The sequence below is a fragment of the Protopterus annectens genome, chromosome 5.part0 (assembly GCF_019279795.1).
Source record: "Protopterus annectens isolate FY-2018-M chromosome 5.part0, PAN1.0, whole genome shotgun sequence".
NCBI lineage: Eukaryota > Metazoa > Chordata > Ceratodontiformes > Protopteridae > Protopterus > Protopterus annectens.
The window spans coordinates 254,997,254-255,018,741 of NC_056735.1; the positions used below are offsets into that span (position 1 = coordinate 254,997,254).

Genomic DNA, 21,488 nt, shown 5'->3' on the forward strand with positions numbered 1-21,488 from the left:
CATCCCGATAAGGGAGGGGTACAGCTATTTATGACGTCATTCAATATTCTCAGAGGGGGAGACTTCAGAAGTCACATTGAAAGAAGAGAAGTTAGGTGGCAAATAAAATTACAAGACAGTCACGTCCATGATTAAATGAAATGAAATGATATCCATTAAGCCAATATTAAATAGTTAAATAAACTATTTTCTTAGGTTTCAACATTCATCTATTTTATTCAATTTTTTAACTATTGCTTTTTTATAGATACAAAATACTTTTTTATTATGAATTTTAATAAAACGTTTTTAAATATGTTTTTTTTTTAAATACCTTATAATGATAAGGAATTAGATTTGTTTTGTAATGGTTTAGGGATGTTTTTGATATTGTTCATGGATTATTGTGTGTATTGTCTTATTTAAAAATTCAATTAAGGGATGATGTTAATTAATCACTAACTAAGGAGGGAAGTATATAAAGGTGAATAAAGTTCTTATTAATTGATTCTGATGAAGTCCCTGTTTGAGGGAAGAAAGTGCTCAATCCGCTTGTTTAAACTGTGAAGAAATAAATTTATATTTGTGGTAGTCCGTGGTGCAAGCAGTGTGTGACTCTTTATTTGTGGCAAATCTGGCACTGTTTTGTGCTCCTTTTGTTACTGATTCATTCAGACTTGTTGGACTGGCTTTGGTTTTGGGAGGTTCAGGACTTGTTTTTGGAACCCCCTTGTCATTTCTTCTTAAGCATCCATTTAACTGAATTTTCCTGAGACTATTTATTCCATGTTTTGCCAAAACTGGATGAAGAGATAAAATTCCTTGAACAATCTGGAAAGGGAGGGCTGAAAAATACCATGGATCAGCTTGCCCTTTTCATCACACTTTTTAAGTTCTTATGTGAATACTTGGCTAACTGCCCTGAAACACTATTTTAAGCCTAATCAATACCCTAAGGTCAGAATCAAACCTGTACCTTATGTCTATGAGGCAAAGCCCTTAACCATTATGCCAAACTCACCATCTAGAAGCAGAGAAACACAGATGATTTGATCACCTTTGCAGCAGTGGGGGCCAAACACAATCTCTGTCCAATGGAGAACTTAAAATTTAATTTTTCACATCATCTGGGAGGTTCTGAGAATGTAGCCATGCAAATCTCCTTAAAAACAGTAGCAGTGGACATAGCCCAAGAATTAGACACACACACACACACACACACACACACACACACACACACACACACACACACACACACACACACACACACACACACACACACACACACACACACACTGCAAACAACAAATAATGACTTGTACAAGGAAATAATTCTTTAAGGCAGATTTTTCCTCACAAGGAACTTCAGATAAAATATCCCTCATATTTCACAATTAATCAGAATAAACTTTAAATTATGAGCCTGATAGGTTTGGGGAAATAGTTTATCAATATTTTTCCATCCTTATCACAAAGGGTAAGACTGGAATTAACTAAGTGCTTAGCAGCTGTAGGATCAATGAAAGCTATAGCAGCTCAGTTAGGTTTGGGAATAGTATTTATAAATTTAAGACCGAGGAACTTTATTCATCCTATCTGCCTTTTTCATGGGCAGCTGTTTGAATATCTGGGTAAATGCGTAACACACACATCCCCTAAAGCAGACAAAACTGGAGGAATGGGTGTAGGTGCTGGAAAATCCTTCAATAACAACTCGTACTATTTTCTGACGAACTGAGAAATCTTACCATTCTCCCAAATTCTAGCAATAGTTACAGACAAAGAGAACCTACCAGAGGGTGAATCAGAAACTGAACTCTCCTCTGAGTCTGAATCAGAAATTGAGGAAAAAACCTGTATCCACCCCTGCATCTTCCTATTCAGATTCAGAACCTTGAATCTCTTCAGAAAAAGAGGAATCCTGCTTTCTTTTACCAGAAGGATCAATAGTGTGAATTAAACCCCAAGCCATACTCAACAAACTATTACTATTCAAAGAAATTTGAAAAGTAGTAGACCGATGCTTGGTCTTCTGGTTCTTTTTGATCGTAAAAATGGACCAACTGTGTTACTAATGGCAACAGCTGCTTCCCCAGGGATAGGCAGGACATTCTAACATAACAGGAAAATCTTTACTGTTCTCTCTCCCAGGACCGATAAGAGTGACTCTCCCTTGCCCACTGAGGGGTCCCCAACAGCTGCAGAAAACATGGCTCCTGGTCCATAATGTCTGAAAGTGCTACACCAGAGGGATACAGGGTACAAGATGAGTGGTCTGATGTATAACAAATGGCCACAGCAGAGTCAACCTCCAGCAGATGAGGCAAATTGCTAGCATATTGCGGTAGCAAATTCTGTTTGCTTGATTTTTTCTTTATGTGGCTGGAAGAAGGAGCCATCATGGAACCAGCAGTCTGGTCCATGGTTAAGCAGAAAATGGCACCTCTTTCCAGGGAAGACAAACTGCAATTGCTGGTAAACACTACCAGTCCACTAAAGATACTTTCTGACAGAAAAAACACAGTAAAAAGCACTTTAAAACACTATACCAGTCCCACAAAACCAAAAAATAAGCATTATTTCAGCACAGAAAAAAATGTTTTCAGTTATTTTACTTTTAAATTGACAGAAAAAACAAGTGCTCCATTTAAAAAAATATGTCACAAAAAAAAAACACAACCCTCTTAAGCTTTAAAATAACTTTCTTGAATAGGAAAGTAATAAAACATCATCAAAATTAAGGAAATGGAAAGTACCCCCCCAAGGTAAACTTGTCTGCCTAGCACAAGAAAGTACAAACTGACCTCTGGTCCTTGAAAACCTCAGAGCGGTGTACTCTATGGCAGCATTAAAGCTCTGAAGGGCTTTGCAACCAAAAGTTTTCAATCGGTTCAGCTCTTAGTGCCACAGAAGATGCCCAATATCTTGCAGACACTGAGAATATTGGCACCAAAGACATGCCACCAAAAGGAGCCTACAGAGAGACCACGGCAAAGGCCTTGACATTGAGAGGTCATTTGATATTGGTAATGGTCTGACTACTCTCAGCACCAAAAGTCTGAAGGACACCAATGACAAAGACCAAATCAGCACACTGACTGGATCAGTGTGGACCCTGACCTTGAGCTACCAACCCAACATATCAGAACTGTAGGAAATACAATAACCACTAGAATCACTCTCAGGACAAGTTAACACTTAAGGAAGAGCTAATTATGAAGATGCAACAATTTGCGGATCAATCATGTCTGGTATGGCTGACGCCAAGGTATTGGTCAACGCTGGTGGCAACTAAAATTGAAGACTACCAGTTTCCTACATAACTGGAGCTGGTACAGAGGCCAGTAAGGAAGATCCAAAATAGAGTACTCCAGAATCCCTGACCAGCTTGGAAGTACAGTGGGATAGAATAAAGACTCACTTCACCTAGGTCTGCAGAAAGGTCTCCATCATTATGGAATAGCTCATGTCCACCGTTACACTTCAGTAGGAAGACACTGAATGGATGGATCTAGAGGAAGGAGGTATGGAGGAGATTACCCTGAGTAACTAGCTCTACATCAGATGGGGGTACAAACTGAAGTGGCTAGGTACTTTTAGTGACATAATCAAAAGAGTACAGCCTCATTCAGAATCTGAAATATCACATAATCTACCTTAGTCGAAGAAGAGGAAGACTCCTTGTGCTCTCTATAGTGCTATTTGGCAATAGGAGATCTGGACAGAGTGAGTAGGGTGTTCTCTACCTCTAGACATATCCTTAGGTCACTGAAACTCCTTCAAATTTGAAGGAGAACTGCCTTCTCCAGTCCTATCCTTATCCAACAGTCCTTTTAATATCGGTTTGTTATGGCCGTCTCTTAAGGTCCTTTTTAACAAAACCTGCAGAAATGTTGCATTGTGCTAACAAGTACCTACAAAAGTTACAAAAAATGGGTAGCAGCCTCAGCGAAGAATCTCAAGTAGCATATGTTGTATTTTGTTAAAATCACTGTTTTCCACAGTTACACAACCAGACCCAAAAATCTGCTAGATAACCAGCACACCAAAAGAAAGTTAAGTCAAATCTAACCCCCTAATAATCTGTCCACTAGTCGGAGACACGATATAAAGTGGGACGAAGAAAAAAAGACAAAGTAATTGTTCAAAATACAAAAGTAACCTACCAAAATTTTACACTAAAACATTAAAATGAAATATCAGACCCAGAAAAAAGAAAACGGACAGGAAGGCAGACAAATTCAAATAAAAACAGTACACAATTATCAAACAGCCTTGTACCATTTTCAGCAGCAAAGGAAATCTTGAGAATCCAGAAAGTGTAAGAAGGTAAAACTTTTGAATGTTTCATGTGCTGAGCTGAAGAAAGTCTAATGCTATGTCTTAGAGGTTAAAGAGAACTGCATTCTTCAGTTATGTCCATTCACTCATCACATTCTTTTTGTCTGTGAGAAACTGTCATGGGTAACAAAGCTCATAACAAATATTTAAAAAATGTGAATTTTTATAATCAGTGATACATACTAATGTTGATCTGTTCATTTCTACATGGCGTAAATGCACACATATAAACTGAGTTTCACACACTCATCTGTTACTTGACCACTCCTACGATAATGCTTCTACCAGTAAAATATTAATGTAAATGATAAATACATCTTATTTTTCCCGCTATAGTATTTTATATCTTCATTTTTGCTGCTAACAATCCACACTTATGTGTAACTATTTTAAGCACCTGCACTTAAATCTGAACCAAAGTCTTGTGCACAATACTCACTAAGGCCATCACTAAGCTAGCTCCATTAGCAAAGAGGGATGAACTCCTGACTATGATGTAGACAACAGCAAAAACAGACAGCCAGGCTGATAAAAAACACTAGGTTAATAAAATGCAGTAGGTTAGCGCTTTCAGGTTTAAAAAACCCGTCTTCAGACAACATACAAAAGTTATAAACACCTTTTAAAATACATAATAGCCAATCAAAGGACTCAGCAAAAAGCCCTCCTTTTTTAAAAAAAAGGCTCGACAGGAATGACACCATTCAGGCCAGGTGCTCTGTCAGCACCCAGATTAATTATACATCTAGTTTCACTGCATTCTGTTATATTTCTCAAATCACCCCCCCGGTTGGATGAATAACCTGCAAAACCATAAAAGAAAGTACATGCCCAGGGTACTGCTTTACTTGCTGACACAGGGGATTATGTATATTAGCTGTACGTATTGCTGACATATGCTGTAACACTCTGTCTTTCAATCTACAATAAAATGAACATTGCATACACTCTGCCAGGTATATAATGTTGTTAGTCAAACAGTCAGCAAATTGGATTGCAGTCTTACCTAGTCTTAGTTGCACCTGGGAATTTCAGATGCATTGTGTTGGGCAACTAGCCTGGCGGTGTGAATATCCTTGGTGAACATGGACACTCCTCCACCTTTAGTGTTTTTGGTCTTGGTTTGTTGGCCGAAAAGTGTGGTAAGAGTTGTAACCTGGTATTGCAGGGGTGCTCTCTGGAGCCTTGAACCAGGTCTCAGTTACTGCACAGATAACGATGTTCTCCATTTTTAGGAGTGCCTCGAGAGAGTGCATTTTGAGGTTTAGACTTCTAGCATTGAGTAGCATTACCTTCAGATTTTGCATGCTTGTATCTGTTACGGTGGTGGTTTTGTCCTTTGAACCTGGCCTAAAAAAGGCACTATAGGGTGGCAAGAGCTTTAGCCAGTAACCTGAATCCCAGGGGTGACAGATGAAGTTGAAGCTACATGCAGGTAAACAAAACTGCACTCTGTGGATTTCTTGAATGGGCTTAGTGATGGGTCTCTGGCTGAGCGAGTTAATAAAGGAACACCGGAGAGGCCTGAATTGTACTCTTACAGATGTCAGTGCTCTTCCATCAATATGAGGCACTTGCTGACTTGCCAACAAAACAGTCTAAAAAGACTTAGTGTCCTCTACAAAGCCTATTACCCTGAGGCAAGTGTGTAGGAATGTAGCTATGTGGGGCTCTGGTTAAATCCTTAACCTTGTTCTACATGACATAGACCATACAGTGTGAAGTTTATGAAAGCTGTGACCTGTGTTTCCTTTTGGAAATCTTCCATGTGGAAGTCTGTGCGTCTGGATTTCTAGAATGTCTCCACAGATTTGGATAAGCAGTTTAATATCTCTGTGCCTTCCTGAGGTAGGAGAACGTACTTAAAGACATGGGGGGGGGGGTGAGGGCATAAAGTACAGTTTTGTACCTACCATAAATGTAGATGTTCGAGTGGTTATACCGCTGCAGTCATAACACTTGGGGTTATCCTGTCGTCAGGCGGTCCAGCAGTTGGCCGAATCCCAAAGTCTTGGTCCGGCGTCGGTTGTCGTCGCCTCTTCCCTGACATCAGTGCGACAGGGGTATAAAAGAGACAGCCGACGCCATTTTCTTCAGTTTTTCTTGCCCCAGATGTCAGGTGCCCCCAACTAGGAAGGCAATACAATAGCTATGCAACAATACCTTAGTAGATAAGCAATAGTACTAGCTGTTAGCAAATACACTATATAGACATGCATCCAATAGACTGATGTACATGGAGTTGTGACTAACACCCTGGTATGTAGAGGGGATGGAGGGAGGGTAACCTGGACTGCAGCAGTATAACCACTCGAACATCTACATTTATGGTAGGTACAAAACTGTACTATGTTCGTCGTGTTATACTGCTGCAGTCATCACATTTGGGTAGAATCCCAAAGCTATGGAAGGGTGGCTGGTACTAAACTGGGTTAGGTGATGCTAGGATGCCCTGCAGAACTGCAGTGGCAAAACCAGCCCTGGTTTTTGAGTATAATGGAAGGTGGTAGTGAACTCCAAGTAGCTGCCTCCAGAATGTCTTTGGTTGGAACCCCTCTGAGAAAGGCTGCTGAGGTTGCAGTAGCCCTGGTAGAATGGGATATAATATTGACAGGCACTGCCTTCCCATGGTGCGAGTAGCAAAAGCGGATACAATGTGCTATCCATTTGGAGATGGTCTGTTTTGAAATAGCCTTTCCTTGTGAACCTGCAGCATATGATACAAAGAGTTGGTCAGTTTTTCTGAAGATCTTTGTCTTATCTAAATAGTAACGTAGCTGTCTGTGAATGTCCAAAGAGTGAAAGAGCCTTTCTCCTTTATTCTGTGGGTTAGGATAAAAGGTAGGTAAATGAATGGTCTAATTCAAAGCCACAATGGATACTACCTTGGGCATGAAGGTAGGGTTAGTTCGTAAAGAGACTCTGCCCTGATGGAAAATGATGAAAAGTTCCACTGCCATAAGTGCCTGTAGTTCTGAGACCCTGCGTGCTGAGGTAATAGCCAGTAACAAGGCTGTTTTCCAAGACAAGTATTGTAGTTCTGCTGAGAATGCTGGTTCGAAAGGAGGTAGTGTTAACTTTTCTAAAACGAAGTTAAAGTCCCAAGTTGGTGTTGGTGGTTTTCTGGGGGGTCTTATATTCTTAGCCCCTCTGAGAAACTGCCTAAGTAAAGGGTGTGAGAAAATTGGGGGATCCGTATTATATTGAGCTGAAATGGCTGAAGCATGTATTTTAATGGAGGAGAAGGAAAGGCCTTTGTGTAGCATCTCAGTTAGGTATTGTAGTATGTGAGGAATGTTTGGAATCCAAGGATTTTGACCTTTAGCCTGGTGCCATGCACAAAATCTTTTCCATTTGTCTGAGTAAGTCTTCCTGGTGCTGGGCCTCCTGGCCTCCATAATTACATTCAGGACGTCCTTTGAGAGAAGTGTTGATTGATAATTTAAGGAATTCTCCATGCAACTAAATTTAAAGTTCTGAGCTGGCTGACGGGTTTCATAGTTTTTCTGAGTCAACAGTAGTGGGAATTGAGGCAAGATCCATGGAGGGCTGTGAGTCAAGTCCCTTAGTAATGGGTACCAGTGCTGGCGTGGCCAGTCCGGAGCAATGAGGATCATTTGTGGTCTCTCTGATCTGACCTTCAATAATACCTTGGTCAATAGAGGTAGTGGAGGGAAGGCATAGACTTGTCAGTGTTGTCCAACTGAATGATAGAGCGTCCACTTTCCAGGCTAGGGAGTGATAAGTCCTTGTGCAGAATTTTTGTAATTGGCAATTGTTGGGGGAGGCAAATAGATCTATGTCTGGACATCCCCATCTTTGAGTTATCATTGAAAATACTTGTGGGTGTAGTCTCCACTCGTGAGGGTCTGCCATGTATCTGCTTAATTCGTCTGCCAATATGTTTTCCTTTCCTGGCAGGAATTATGCTTGTAGTTGTACTTGGTAGGTCAAAGCCGTGTTCCAGAAGGTCATAGCCTGTCTGCATAAAGGTTACGAGTGTGTTCCTCCCTGTTTGTTTATGTACCACATAACTGTGGTGTTGCCTGTCCTTATTCGAAGTTGTCCTGGATGCAAGAGGTCCTTGAAGGCTGTCAGTGCATTTTGCACAGCTAGCATCTCCTTTTGGTTGATGTGAAGATGCATTTGTTTTGCAGACCACTTGCCCTGTATGCACTGTCCTGCCATGTGTGCTCCCCAAGTGTAGTCTGAAGAATCTGTTTGTCATGGTTTGGTTTGCTGGAGGTAAGACGAAAGGAAGACCCTTGTTTGTTTGACATGCTTGAGCCCACCATAGGAACTCTTTTTGAAGGCAGGGAATGATAGGTATATTTGTTTCGAGGCTGTGCCTGTGTTGAGACCATACACTTTTCAGGTACCATTGTAATTTTCTCATATGCAGCTTTGCATATGGGGTTAGTTGAATGCATGATGCCATGAACCCCAATGCCTGCAGGATTTTCCTTGCAGTGAGCTGGGTAAAAGTTGCTATCTTTTTGAAGTATTGAGTCAATTGTTTTTGTTTGTCTGGCATGAGGTAAGCCATCTGGGCTGTTGTATTTAAGCTGGCACCCAGGAATATTATCTGTTGAAGGGTATTAGTTTTGACTTCTTTTTGTTTACTGTGTACCCTAGGCAACCGAGCAGCTGTGTTACAAAAGCCAGATGCTGTAATAGAATGTCCTTGCTGTCCGCTTGGATCAGGCAGTCGTCCAGATATGGATAAATTTGTATTCCTCGTTGTCTGCAATATGCAATTACTGATGCCAGGCATTTCGTAAATACTCTGGGCACAGTAGATAAGCCAAAGGGCAGTGCAGAGAATTAATAATGTGTTGTACCTGCCATAAATCTGATGTATCTTCTGCAATCTTGTCTGATAGGGACATGCAGGTATGCTCTTTGATGTCCAACGTTACCAGCCAAGACTCCTTGCCCAGCATGGGAAGGAGCTGCTGTAGTGTGAGCATTTTGAATTTGGGTACCTCCAGGTATGTGTTCAGAATTGAGAGGTCTAAGATGGGCCCTCCAGGCTTTGTCCTTTCTTGGGACTAGAAACAGTCTTGAGTAAAAACCTTGACCTTGCTCTTTTGTAGGTACCTTTTGAATTACTTTCATATCCATGAGAGCTGAAATTTGCGTTTGAGCCTCTGCCCCGTTTTTTAATCATTGCTGATGTTGGTTGCTCCGACGGCATGCTATAGTTAAATTTTCTGCCAAAATAATGCTGGGAGAATTCTGCCCGACGCTTAATAGTACGTTTGTTGAACCTAGCACAAAACCGACAACCAGAGACGTCGTGGTCTGGGCCTAGGCAAGGAATACAATAAGAATGAAAATTCTTATGAGGTATTTGCTTCCCACAAGAAATGCAATTATTAACTTTGTCTGACATCGGTCTGAGGCAAGAAAAGTTTCCCCAACGGGGTACTTAACTTTAGAGAAGACTTCAGGCTGAAACTCGATTCGAAAATTTCAGGAGATGGCCGACTGGCACTTGCAAACTGCTTCTGCTTTGGGCACCGCGCTGCAAGAAAGACTGAAGAAAATGGTGTCGGCTGCCTCTTTTATACCCCTGTCGCACTGACGTCAGGGAAGAGGCGACGACAACCGATGCTGGACCAAGACTTTGGGATTCGGTCGACTGCGGGACTGCCTGACGACAGGATAACCCAAGTGTGATGACTGCAGCAGTATAGCACGATGAACATCTACCATAGTCTCTGTATGTCCATAACTCGTAACTATACTTGTCTGGGTCTGTGTCACCTGAAGCTGTACTGAAGATATCTGCATTGGATGCACGTTTAACAGCTATACTGATGTCAGATAGCAGTGCCAATGGAATTGTAAGGTAATGGGTACATGTTTTGGAAGTCTAATGAGCTGGCAGATTTTAAACTGATAAAAAAATTTTTTTTACACTAATGGCAAAAAAGAAAGCTGAGAATTAAACCTAAAAATACTACTGGGTAAGCCAATTGAGCACACGGTCCATTTTTCATGTGCAGCAATGTCTGGTTTAAGTGGTTTGCTCAGAGATGCACAGTAGGCAAATGACGATTGTGGGAGTCAAACCCTAGACTAGTGCAGGTTCTAGCTCTAGTAGCACATAGTCGTAAACCTCTACGCATGTGTAAAATGCTTGCATGACCACAAAAAGAGCTGAAAATTTGCCAGAAACAAAAATGGAGAGATCAGAAGGGCAGCCTGAAAGTTCAGAATGTAGAGTAATCCTAATGCATGCATCATACATTCTTGCTTATTATAGATGATAGACAGCTTCTTATCATATCTGCAGTTACTAACAAAAGTCCATAACACAGTATACTCACATTGTATGCTCAACATAAACACAAGCTAAAACTAAAAGTTAAAATGAGATACAGCTAAAACAAGTAAAACTGTGGGTACTACTGTTTAAAGTACAATGCAGATGCTGCGTCAATCAAGCCGTGTGGATAAAGAACTGAGGAGGTTCTGGAACAAAGTACTGCAAGCAAGAAGTCTGGGGTCAGTACTAAAGAAAGGTGAAGACTTTAGAGCAAGTCATACATTATGCTGCCACTTTTGCTTCATTCTGCTTCCTTTTACCATGTAACTGACAAACATGAATGGCTTTAGGGGTAGTATCTGCGCGAGCTCTTTGGGGGTGCTGAGAGCCAAATATCCTTAACACCCTGCCTTTCAGCAAATTTTCTGATAGATACAAAGAAGGTCAAACTATTATTAAATAATACCACAACATCAAGTGCAGTGTTAGCTAGATATGTAAGATATCAGCATGTTTTATACACTAATGAAAAAGACAGCATGTTTTATACACTAATAAAGGAGCCAGCTGGACAGACCTATATCCTGCCTAATGGTCAACAAGTCTGTGTTTTTAGAATTCTGTCCAGCTGTTCTCTGCAGTTTACCTGGAGTTCAGGAGACTTCTGGCTGAGGTCAGCAAATGCATCACCAAGGGCTCTCTGCGTCTGCACCATGTTGTAGAAATGATTGGTAAGTGCCCGAGCCAATTGTAGGATGTTTTCGTATTTCCTCTTTGTGTCATGCAGGAGCTCGATCTGTGTCTCCAACTCTAGGTCTACAGTCCGGGACCCCCTGCCAAACTTTTCTGAAATAAGTTGTTTTGTGCACTGTTGGGACATGGTGAGAAAGGTCAAATACAGTTGAGAATATGTTTAAAAAACAAAGTCATCATTTTTTTTATATTCTAGTACACATTTTAAAAGATTATGCTGACAACCAAAATTATCACAGACGTTTAAAAGTTCATTCAATTAACATTCACTGGCTTATATTTTTGTGTGGTTTCAATGATCCATCAGTATCTAAATCTTTCACAAATAGAATACATCACGTAGTAAAGCTTTTGCACCTTTCAAATCACTTCTTCAACTCTTTACTATTCAATACAATGTAGACTCAGCCAGGGTCGGCTCGTGATATAGGACTGAAGCCCCCCCCACACACACACACACATGTAAAAAGAAAAATAATTGCGTCCCCCCACTGCAAAAAATGAAAATAAAAAAATAAAATAAATTCATGTCTTGTAACTCACGCATGCGTGCCGAGTTCCTGACTGCTGTGTTAGGCAGTCCAGAACTCCACGCACGCATGCATGCTTACTTCCTAAACACCAGACTGCTCAGTTAGGCAGTCCGGATAGGGAAGGAAGGGAACTCCTCCCTGCCAGCCCAGAGGTCTGTGCGGTGACTATCGCACAGACTGGAAGCACACCAGACTGCATCGCCCACAGGCTGGGGTCTCCAGCCTACTCATGTCTCGCGGGCAATCCCAGAAACAGCCTGCGTGGGCTGTGGACTTAGCTTGCAGAGTTATGGAGGTGATCAGGTAGGCTGCTATAGATGCACGAACTTAATCAGTCAGGGTGTGTGTGTGTGTGTGTGTGTGTGTGTGTGTGTGTGTGTGTGTGTGTGTGTGTGTGTGTGTGTGTGTGTGTGTGTAAAATGCCCCAGTTGCTATATGGTGGTGGCAGAGAATAAGGCTTGAACCCTGGTACCTTGGGCCAACTAGCAAGAGCCTGAATTCCCTACCCACCACCACTTGTAAAAAATGTGCAGATTTTTGCCTCATATTTTGTCTGTTCTGTTCCTCATAAAATCTGTGGTTTCTGTATTTTTGTTACTTAACACAGCCAGTAGTGCAGTGGTAGCATTGTTGCCTGACGGCAACAGGTTGTCTAGTTTGATTCTTGGGTGAGGTGCCTTCTGTGTGGAGTCTGCATGTCCTCCCTGTGTTTGTGTGGGTTTGCTCTGGCGTCCTCAATGGATATTTGTCCCTATTTTTTGGACTGTACTCCCCCATTATTGGCTTCGTCCAGGTTTTTTGTGCCAAGGTTGGGAGCTATGGTGATAACTGAATTCACTGAATGTTTGGGATCTGTATTCCCCCATTATTGGCTTTGTTCAGGTGTTTTGTGATAAGATGTTGACAGATATGGTGAGAACTGAATTCACTAAATGGTAGTCATTTAAGTTTCAGTCTTCCTTTCTTTCATAAAACAGATGATTTGGCATAGTGGTATGTTGCTCTGACTGTTTTGCACAGGGTCCTGGGTTCAATACTTGGCAGGGAAATGTATGGTGGTAACACAGCATTTTATTCTAACAACTTTCCAACAGTATACAAGCAATGTTTAAAATGTGTCCCTGTTTTTTGGTCTTTTGCCCCCCCCACCCAAAAAAATTTTTTGGATTTTTCCAGATTTCTTGTGTTGCAAATTTCAGAGATGCAGCTGAGTGTCAAGCAGATTTTACAAGAAGTTGAGAGCTGCAGGGGAACAAAAGTTTAGTGCTGCTTATGCCAAGTCTGCTTGTGTTGTTAATAGCACAATAGGTAGTGTACTTGCTTTTGATGCAGAAGGCTCTGGGTTCTACTCCCACAGTAGGTAAATGCATTGCTGATACTGTACTGTACTGCAAAGGGGGTGGATTCTGCAGTCCTTTTTGGTGCAGATACCTAGTAACTATGAACCTGTTTATCAGTTTGCCATCCATTCCCTATTGCAATATTACTAGCTTATTGTTTTTTTTAATGCAACTTAGGCAATTTATTCCTCAAGGGCAAAAGGCACATTATTCGTAGATGAAACAATGAAATATAAAGTTGTTTGCTAGCAGCAGCCTCTTCATTAGTTACAGATTTCTTTAACATGGAATTATTTAGATTACTTTTACTTCAGAGATTGTGCATATTTATTGATACTGGTGGATTGTAGAAGTTTGAGTAGACTTTTATGATAGAAAAGTTCTGAATTGAATAATTTTGTCATTATTGGTGCATGCATTTTTGTTTCATTGTTTACTGGAAAAATGTTCAAAACAAATTTCAAACACCCTCTAACAACTGTACTATATTGTACAAGGAATATAATTTAATATAATCAGGAAGGTGTATCCAAGACCACATGTATGTTTCGTGTCCAAGGGGCCTATGATTTGAAAACAGACCAAAGTTTATCTTTATCTGCCACTGCAAAATGTATTTTCTTTGGATGTGGGTTTCAATGCTGTTTCAATGAATGTGAGTTTCAAGGGCAGAAAAGTTTTAATGCCAAGTCAGTTTTCATTGTGAGATTGCATCGCTTTATTTAGCAGATGTCTTAGTGTTTGTGCTGTAAAATGCAAAATAAAACTTTTAAATGAAGTCCAAATCATCGTAGAAGTAAAGCAGTATGCACATTAATGGCTCAATAGAATGGCTGCAGGGGGGAGGCTCCATTCGACCATGATTTTGTGAGGGGGAAGGTCGGCAAACTCAAAGACAGCCCCGGCTGAACTATACCTCTCAACTGTCCAGATTTTCACAGAATGAATAGATTTTTGCTTCTTATTTTTGGTTTGTTCCTCATAAAATGTGTGGTTTTCTGGCAAATAATTTAGGAATTAAGTCACTAAATAATGACATTGAGTTTCAGACTTCATAACCTTCAGAAAAATGCATGCTAAAGCAAGACATGTTATGCTATCAACTGACTCGGTTTATACAACAATTTATAGTACTGTTTATATGTTCCCCCAGTATATTTAGCCTTGTCTAGATTTCCTGCATTAACAGGTTGAGACGAACGTGCAAATAAATTGCTTTATAGTATTAGGCATAGCCAAACCTCTCAACTGTCCCCGATTTTGGCTCAAAATGTTGCTCTTCCCCTAATAATCCCGCCACAAAATGGCAATTTTGGAAGAAAACGTGGAGGGCTTACAATTAAGAAATAACTATAATAATCAGAGTCACAGATTACTTTTATTTCAGAAATGCATGTAGATTCTTTTATTTTGTCAGCTGCTCAAGTTAGCAGTACTAATATTAAAAAAGTGTCCCTTCTTTGACAGGTTCCCAGCTGTATTGTGTGGCTATTTTATATTTTTGCATCACATTTTTGGTACATTTTTCACAAAATTGTGTTTTTTTGGCAAATTAGTGGCAACTCATTAAAGACTGAAGTTAGAAAATAATGACAACCATTTGAGTTTCAGATTCCGTACCTTTCAGAAAATTCATACTAATGCAAGACCTACTATTCTATTATCTTTCTAAGTTTATAAGAGCAATATATAAAAATTGTCCTCATTTTTGGGCCTTTATCCCACTTCTACATATGGCTCTGTCCATATTTCTTGTTCTGAGGTTGAGAGGTATGACAAATGTGTCAGGGCCATCACAGTCAGCCAGAGACATTTCAAATTGTGACATACTTGTTGCACCCCACTCCCCCATGCAGTGACTCTGGATGTGTCCAAGCAAGGCAAGGAGCAGTTATGCAGTGTAAATGTGCAGAGTATCTCCCCACCCAAGGTAGACACAAATGCTACTTTTATTCTGTCCTTGATTTTGCAGAATGTTCTGGTTTCTGTCATAATTTTATACTGTTGATTTATGCTTATTACTCAGAAAGTGCCTATTGCTCTGTGTTTAAGTAGCAATGCTTTAATGACCATCAGGTAAGCTTGTCTGAGATTGTAAGATGCAAGTAAGCTTTAATAAGCATACCGTTAAAGAATTGCCAACACTGAAAGCCTTTCTGTTGTTGCCATGCAGAGAACACTTACATAACTAGATAATGTATAAGTCTTGGGTATTAAAATGCACATGACAGTATTTATAATAAAGGACAGGATTACATTAATTTAAGAAGCTCATTACATTAGTTGGAGACTTGCAGTCATCTATGCAGGCTTTACCTGTAAAAACCAAACAGAATGCAAATCTATCATGTGTGATCCATTACCTGTACAGTAATCCTTTAAGCAATGTATCTTGTGCTTGTCTCTTGTTTGCTTTTCATTTTTTACTTTGATCATGTTTTCCCCATGAAACAAGCAGATAGGTGTCAGGCAGCAGGTCTTTTTTGGATAAGAAACATTTTTCCAAGTGGGGGTATCACAGAGATTGCTACTTTCAGCATGTTACTTGGTACTTTAATAAAGCTGAATATAAATTATAGTTAGAACTGCAGTGCAAGGAGAAGTGGTTTGAGTTGAGTGCTGCTTGTTTTTCTTGTACTTGATTTTGACTGGCATTCCAGTAATGTATTTAAAAAGTAATTTATTTTTTCATGCCTCATAACCTTTTTGTTTCCATCTAGCTATTAAGTAAGCTGTCATGCAGCCAATGCATTGAAATATTTTTTTCTTCTACACTTCATTTTGTCTTGATTGGACTCTTATAATGACGATTTGGCACCCAGGGCAGCGTATTTAATTAAAGTTACAGTTTTTGTGGTTTTGAGCATAGCTCCTCCCCTTTCTAGATGGCCACACCCCTTTCCATTGGCCCCACCCATTCACCTGTCTCCTGTAGCCTCCCTTTGATTTGAAGTCACCAGCCGCCACCAGACTCAGCCTGCAAATGGAGATCAAAACCATTATTTCATGTACTGAAGCATTTGATGAAACTTGAGACTTCAACAATGTACGGAGCATATCTCTCTCTCTCTCTCTCTCAATCCCCCCCCCCCCCCCAAGAGACATTAAAACATGCTATGAAGCAGACTTGGTGTATGAAGAAGTAACAAAACCAGTAATTAAATAAGGCTACATATGCCTATAATATAATAAAAAGCTATTTACATTCTGAACCATCACAAAGCAATTACTGCCTGGAAGGCAACACTGTCCTGCATCTCAGCTTGATAGCTGGATACCTACATTGTAAAACCAAATCCCAAACCAAAAACACATGCTCACTGCATGGCCTTTCCTGCTTCTTGTAGGAAATGATCATTCTTTATGAAGTTACTCCCTAACTTATAAATCTTGTATATACACTTTGCTCCCAAAATGTTTGCAGACAGGGTCTAAACATATGGATTCTTTCAAACTTTCTCTGGTGTTAGCTTCCACTACAATAAGAGTACGTCTTCCCTTTGTAGTTTACACACATTCTACATGAAAAAAAAAATAAACTCAAATGCAAATATTAAACTGCTCTGTTACTTAGTTAAATCAGATAAAACATTATTGTACTGTGTGAACTCTGAAGATACTAGATCACACTAACAGAACTATGAAACACATGGTTAACCAATTTAGAACACAATGCAGACTGTAGCAGCTTGCACAGAGGATCAAGGCTATTCGCTGTTAATAAACCATTGCCTGTGGCACAGAGTTTGGTTCCCTCAGCCTTCATAGGTAGGTACTTAGCTATCAGCCCAAGGGCCTAAGTAAGCCTAGCCAACAAGGTTCCCTGGCTTACGCCACCCAAGAAAGTTATTTTCCTGTGCCCCTGTCGAGCAGAGCCACACAAGTAATCCCCGGGGTGCATTTCCTATTTCCCATCCACTTACCAAGATTTTTCTTGAAGAGTGCTAATGAGGCACTTTGCTTGACATAGATGGGTAGCTTGTTCCAGAGTATGGGAAGTCTCTGGGACAGGAATCTATCCCTCCAGCATGTCCTGTTTGTTGGGTAACAAGATTTAGGTCCCTAGAGCATGTAGCTCTGAGGGATTGGGATTTCTTTAAGTGGAGCATGCCCAACAGCTCTGGATTTGACATAGCTTTACATGTTACGTAGAGATCACAGAGGAGTAGGCGATATTCTACGGAATAAAACTGGAGTTCTTTGAGACTGTCAGTGTAGGGCATCTGTTTGAGGCCAGTAATCCTCTTTGTGAGGTACTTCTGTGGCCTTTCCAGCTGCTGCAGATGTCTTGTGAGGTACCTTCCAAAAGGGACATTGTATTCTATAATGGGTCTAATGAGTGTTGAGCAGAGGGGAACAATGACCTCTTTTTTCCTAGATGAGAACCCTTTTGTGATGAGGTGTGCCACATAGAAGGATTTCCTGACTACTGTGGCAATGTGATTATCAAAGGAGAGACTACTGTCCACCTGGGTCCCCAGGTCTCTTATTACACATTCGGCATTAAGTAGACTGCCGCCTATGTGGTAGTTCATGGGTACAGAGTTTTTACAAAAGGGGATGACAATGCACTTTTTGGCATTGAGCTTGAAGCCATGGCTCTGACACCAGGCATCTGTCTTAGTTAGGCCCTTCTGTAGGATGTCCACATCATTTGGTGACTCAGCTATGGCTCCTAGTTTGCAGTCATCTGCAAACTCCATTAGCCAAAGGCCTTCTGTGTTAGCCTGTACTTCAGAGAAGTAGATACCAAACAGGAGAGGTCCCAGGACTGAACTCTATGGTACTCCACTTGTCACTGGTTTGAAGTCAGATTTGGAGTCTGCAACTTTTACAGTGTGGGTTCTGTCAGTGAGCCAATTGGCAACCCATCTTGTGATGTAGGGATTTATACCTAGTTTAGCGAGTTTAGCTATAATTCCAGAATGGGGGATGGTGTCGAAAGCCTTACCCTCATCTACAGCTTTGGTGACTGCCTCAAAGAAGTCAATCAGATTCAGGAGGCATGATCTGCCTTTCACAAACCCGAACTAGGTGGGGTCCAGAGTTTGGAGGTTACCAAAGTCTTTGTTTAAGAGTTCCATGATGATACATTCCATGGCCTTGCAGACCAGGCTCGTCAGGCTAATAGGGCAATAGTTTGCGGGATCAGTGGTGGCTCCCCCTTTGTGCAGTGGGATAACTATTGCTGTGCACCATTCAGTGGGCACAAAGCCTGATGTGAGACTATGATTGAATATGGTGCTTAGGTGGGGAGCCAGTTTGTTCTGAATTTCGTGTACAACAGCCTGGGATGTTGTCCGGTCCCATGGATGCTGTGTTTTTGGCTTTAGAGAGTGGAGCTTTTACCTGCGTAGTTGTGATTACAGGACTCTGCATTCTTCCTGTATAGTTATGGGCCCTTTAGAGGGTGAGAGGGAGGTAAAGTTAGCACTGAACCTATCCGCCAGGATATTGGCAATATCAGTTGGTTCTGTAATTTTCATGCCTTTGTGCTGTCACTCAGAGCAGATCTGGGTGTTGCCATTGAGATTCTTGACACAGCTATAGAATGCTTTGTGGTTGTCCCTAGAATTGGTGGCAATTTTGTTTTCATAGCTAGCTTTGGAGGATCTTATAAGGGATCTCAGCTTCTTACTGAGACTGACCAGGAAACTCCTCTTATAGAGTGCATCTGTGTTGGATTCAGCAGTTGTAACTGTACTGTCCATCTGCATGGGTGTCATGAAGCTCGCCACTTCTGTCTTAAGAGGCATGAAGTTGGCTTTGGAGAAATTATTTACTGTGATTTCCTTAATGGGGGGAGGGTGAGATGTGGATATCTAGGGTGATTAGCTTATGTTCGGATCTAACCAATGAAGAGTTGACTTCAGGTGTGGAACACCAGTCACTCATGTTGGTAATGACCAGGTCTAGGATATTGTTGCCCCTGGTGGGGGTGTGGATAAGCTGATCTAGGGCATTGGAATTTATGAATTCCAGAAAGCGTTGAGCGAAGGAGTTGGTATACGAGTAGTTTTCCCAGTTAATGGTGGGGTAGTTGAAATCGCCCATTAGGGTGTTTGGTTGAACCATAAAATTTTCCAATATATCAAGAAAAGAGGAGTAGGAATCCTGGGGCATGGTGGGGGATCTGTAGCAAGCTACAATTTGGATTGCAGTTTTGCCCAGAGTTAGTTGCACTTGGATAACCTCGGCTGCATTATGCTGAGCAACTAGCCTGGAGGTGTGGATATCCTTAATGAATATGGACACACCTCTGCCTTTGGTGTTCCGGTCCAGGTTAGGTGGCCGAAAAGTGTGGTATGAGTTGTAGCCTGGTACTGCAGGGGTGCTCTCTGGAGGCTGGAGACTTGAACCAGGTCTCAATTCACTGCACAGATATCAATGTTCTCCATTTTAAGGAGTGCCTCGAGGGAGTGCATTTTGAGATTTAGACTTCTAGCATTACCCTCAGTTTTTGCTTGCCTGTTCCTGTTACAGTGGTGAATTTGTCATTTGAACCTTGCCTAAAAAAGGCACTATAGGGGCAGCAAGAGCCTTAGCCAGTATCCAGAATCCCACGGGTGACAGGTGTAGGCCATCTCTGGCAAAGCATCGTGGTCTGTCGACCATGTCGTCCCAGGCAGACAGATACTGGATCCCCTTAGAATGACACTAGAAGCTTAGCCAATTGTGTAAGTGAACAATTTTGTCCTTGTACTGCGGTATCATTCTGGGCGATGGCAGGATGCTATTAAGGGCTAGGGTCATACCTGCCTGGGCTACAAGATCAGAGAGCTCTTCCATGTCTCTTTTCATGTAGTCCAGGGAGGTACATCTCAGGTCAATCACACCAACATGGACAATAACAGACTCATATTTGTACTTGTTGTGGAGTTTTGAAGAACCATTAAGGTTCTCAGGCTACCCCAGTGTGCCACAAAATCAAAGGTCAGAGACCATTTCTGAGATTCACAACCTATGCTCTCAGGGCTCTGTGGAACCAGTACCAGACCAGCAGATAGGAAAAGGTTTTTACTCCAAGTTGTTCCCGATCCCCAGGAATGAAGGCTCTTGGCACCCTATCCTGGATCTGTCCATTTTCAGTCTGTCCTAGTCCCAAAATTCAAAATGCTTACTCTTCAAAAGCTTTTTCCCACGATCAGTCCTCAGGCTCTAATGGTTACCTTGGACCTGAAAGGTGCCTACTTGCACATCCCTATAGAAGAATACTGCAGAAGTTTTCTTTGCTTCAGAGCAGGTACCAATCACTTTCAGTTCTCTACACTTCCCTTTGGCTTGTCTACTGCTCCCAGGATCTTTCTGGACCCTATGATTGCCATCTGCAGAAGAGGCATCCAGATTTACCCTTATCTGGATGACTGCCTCATTCAGGCCACAAGTCAGTCCAAGCTTCTCAAGATCTGGCCTTCACCCAGACCCTACTGTCCTCTCTAGGGTTCACCATAAACTTCAGCAAATCCAACACAAACCCTTCCACCAGGATAGTTTTCCTGGGGGCTGTGCTGGATTCCTCCCTCCAGAAGGTCTTCCTTCCCCCAGACAAAGCTTCTTTCTTAACTCAATACTTTCAGGACAATATGCAGAGGTACTGTGTCTCAGCCAGGGAATTCCTGAGAGCACTGGGCATCCTGTAGCCTAATGATCTCTCTGGCTACACTACACATGAAGAAACTTCAGTGGTACCTCAAGAATCTGTGGTCCCAGCACTTAGTCCCTAGAGACGGCAATTGACGGCAATACCCCCAATTCACTGCCTAAGGGAGGAATTGGCTTGGTGGGCACAAGCAATCAAGCATGTGCACAAAACCAGGGTCTTCCCTTTAGATTCATTCTTCAGGGCCAAACTTTAGCTACAGATGCATCAGACACAGCCTCCTTATATCCCAAGGGCAAATTCAAAGAGCAGTTAAGGCACAAGTACGTAAATTGGGAGGAATTGACAGCAGTAGAGAAGGGCATGGTGGGCCTTAATGTATCACTGGAAACCAGGGTTTCTACTTATTAAGACAGACGACACAACAGTCATGTGATGCATAAACAAGGGGGCACCCACCCCTACCCTCTGTCAGCCAACCAAACACCCTAATAATACGCGATTTTAACTACCCCACCATTAACTGGGAAAACTAGTCATGTACCAACTCCTTCGCTTGACCCTTTTTGGAATTCATAAATTCCAATGCCCTGGATCAACTTATCCACACCCCCACCGGGGCAACAATATCCTAGACTTGGTCATTACCAACATGAGTGTCAGGTGTT

At 41.5% G+C, this 21,488-nt stretch overlaps 1 protein-coding gene across 1 annotated transcript in view; it reads right to left on the reverse strand.

The window, feature by feature from the left end:
- Positions 1-21,488, reverse strand: part of ARFIP2 (ADP ribosylation factor interacting protein 2) — a gene marked incomplete in the record, with an annotated part of 1,173,031 nt that overhangs the window by 210,447 nt on the left and 941,096 nt on the right. Inside the window, 1 exon segment of the mRNA XM_044072222.1 lies at positions 11,241-11,462. Coding sequence (XP_043928157.1) covers positions 11,241-11,462 — 222 coding nt within the window.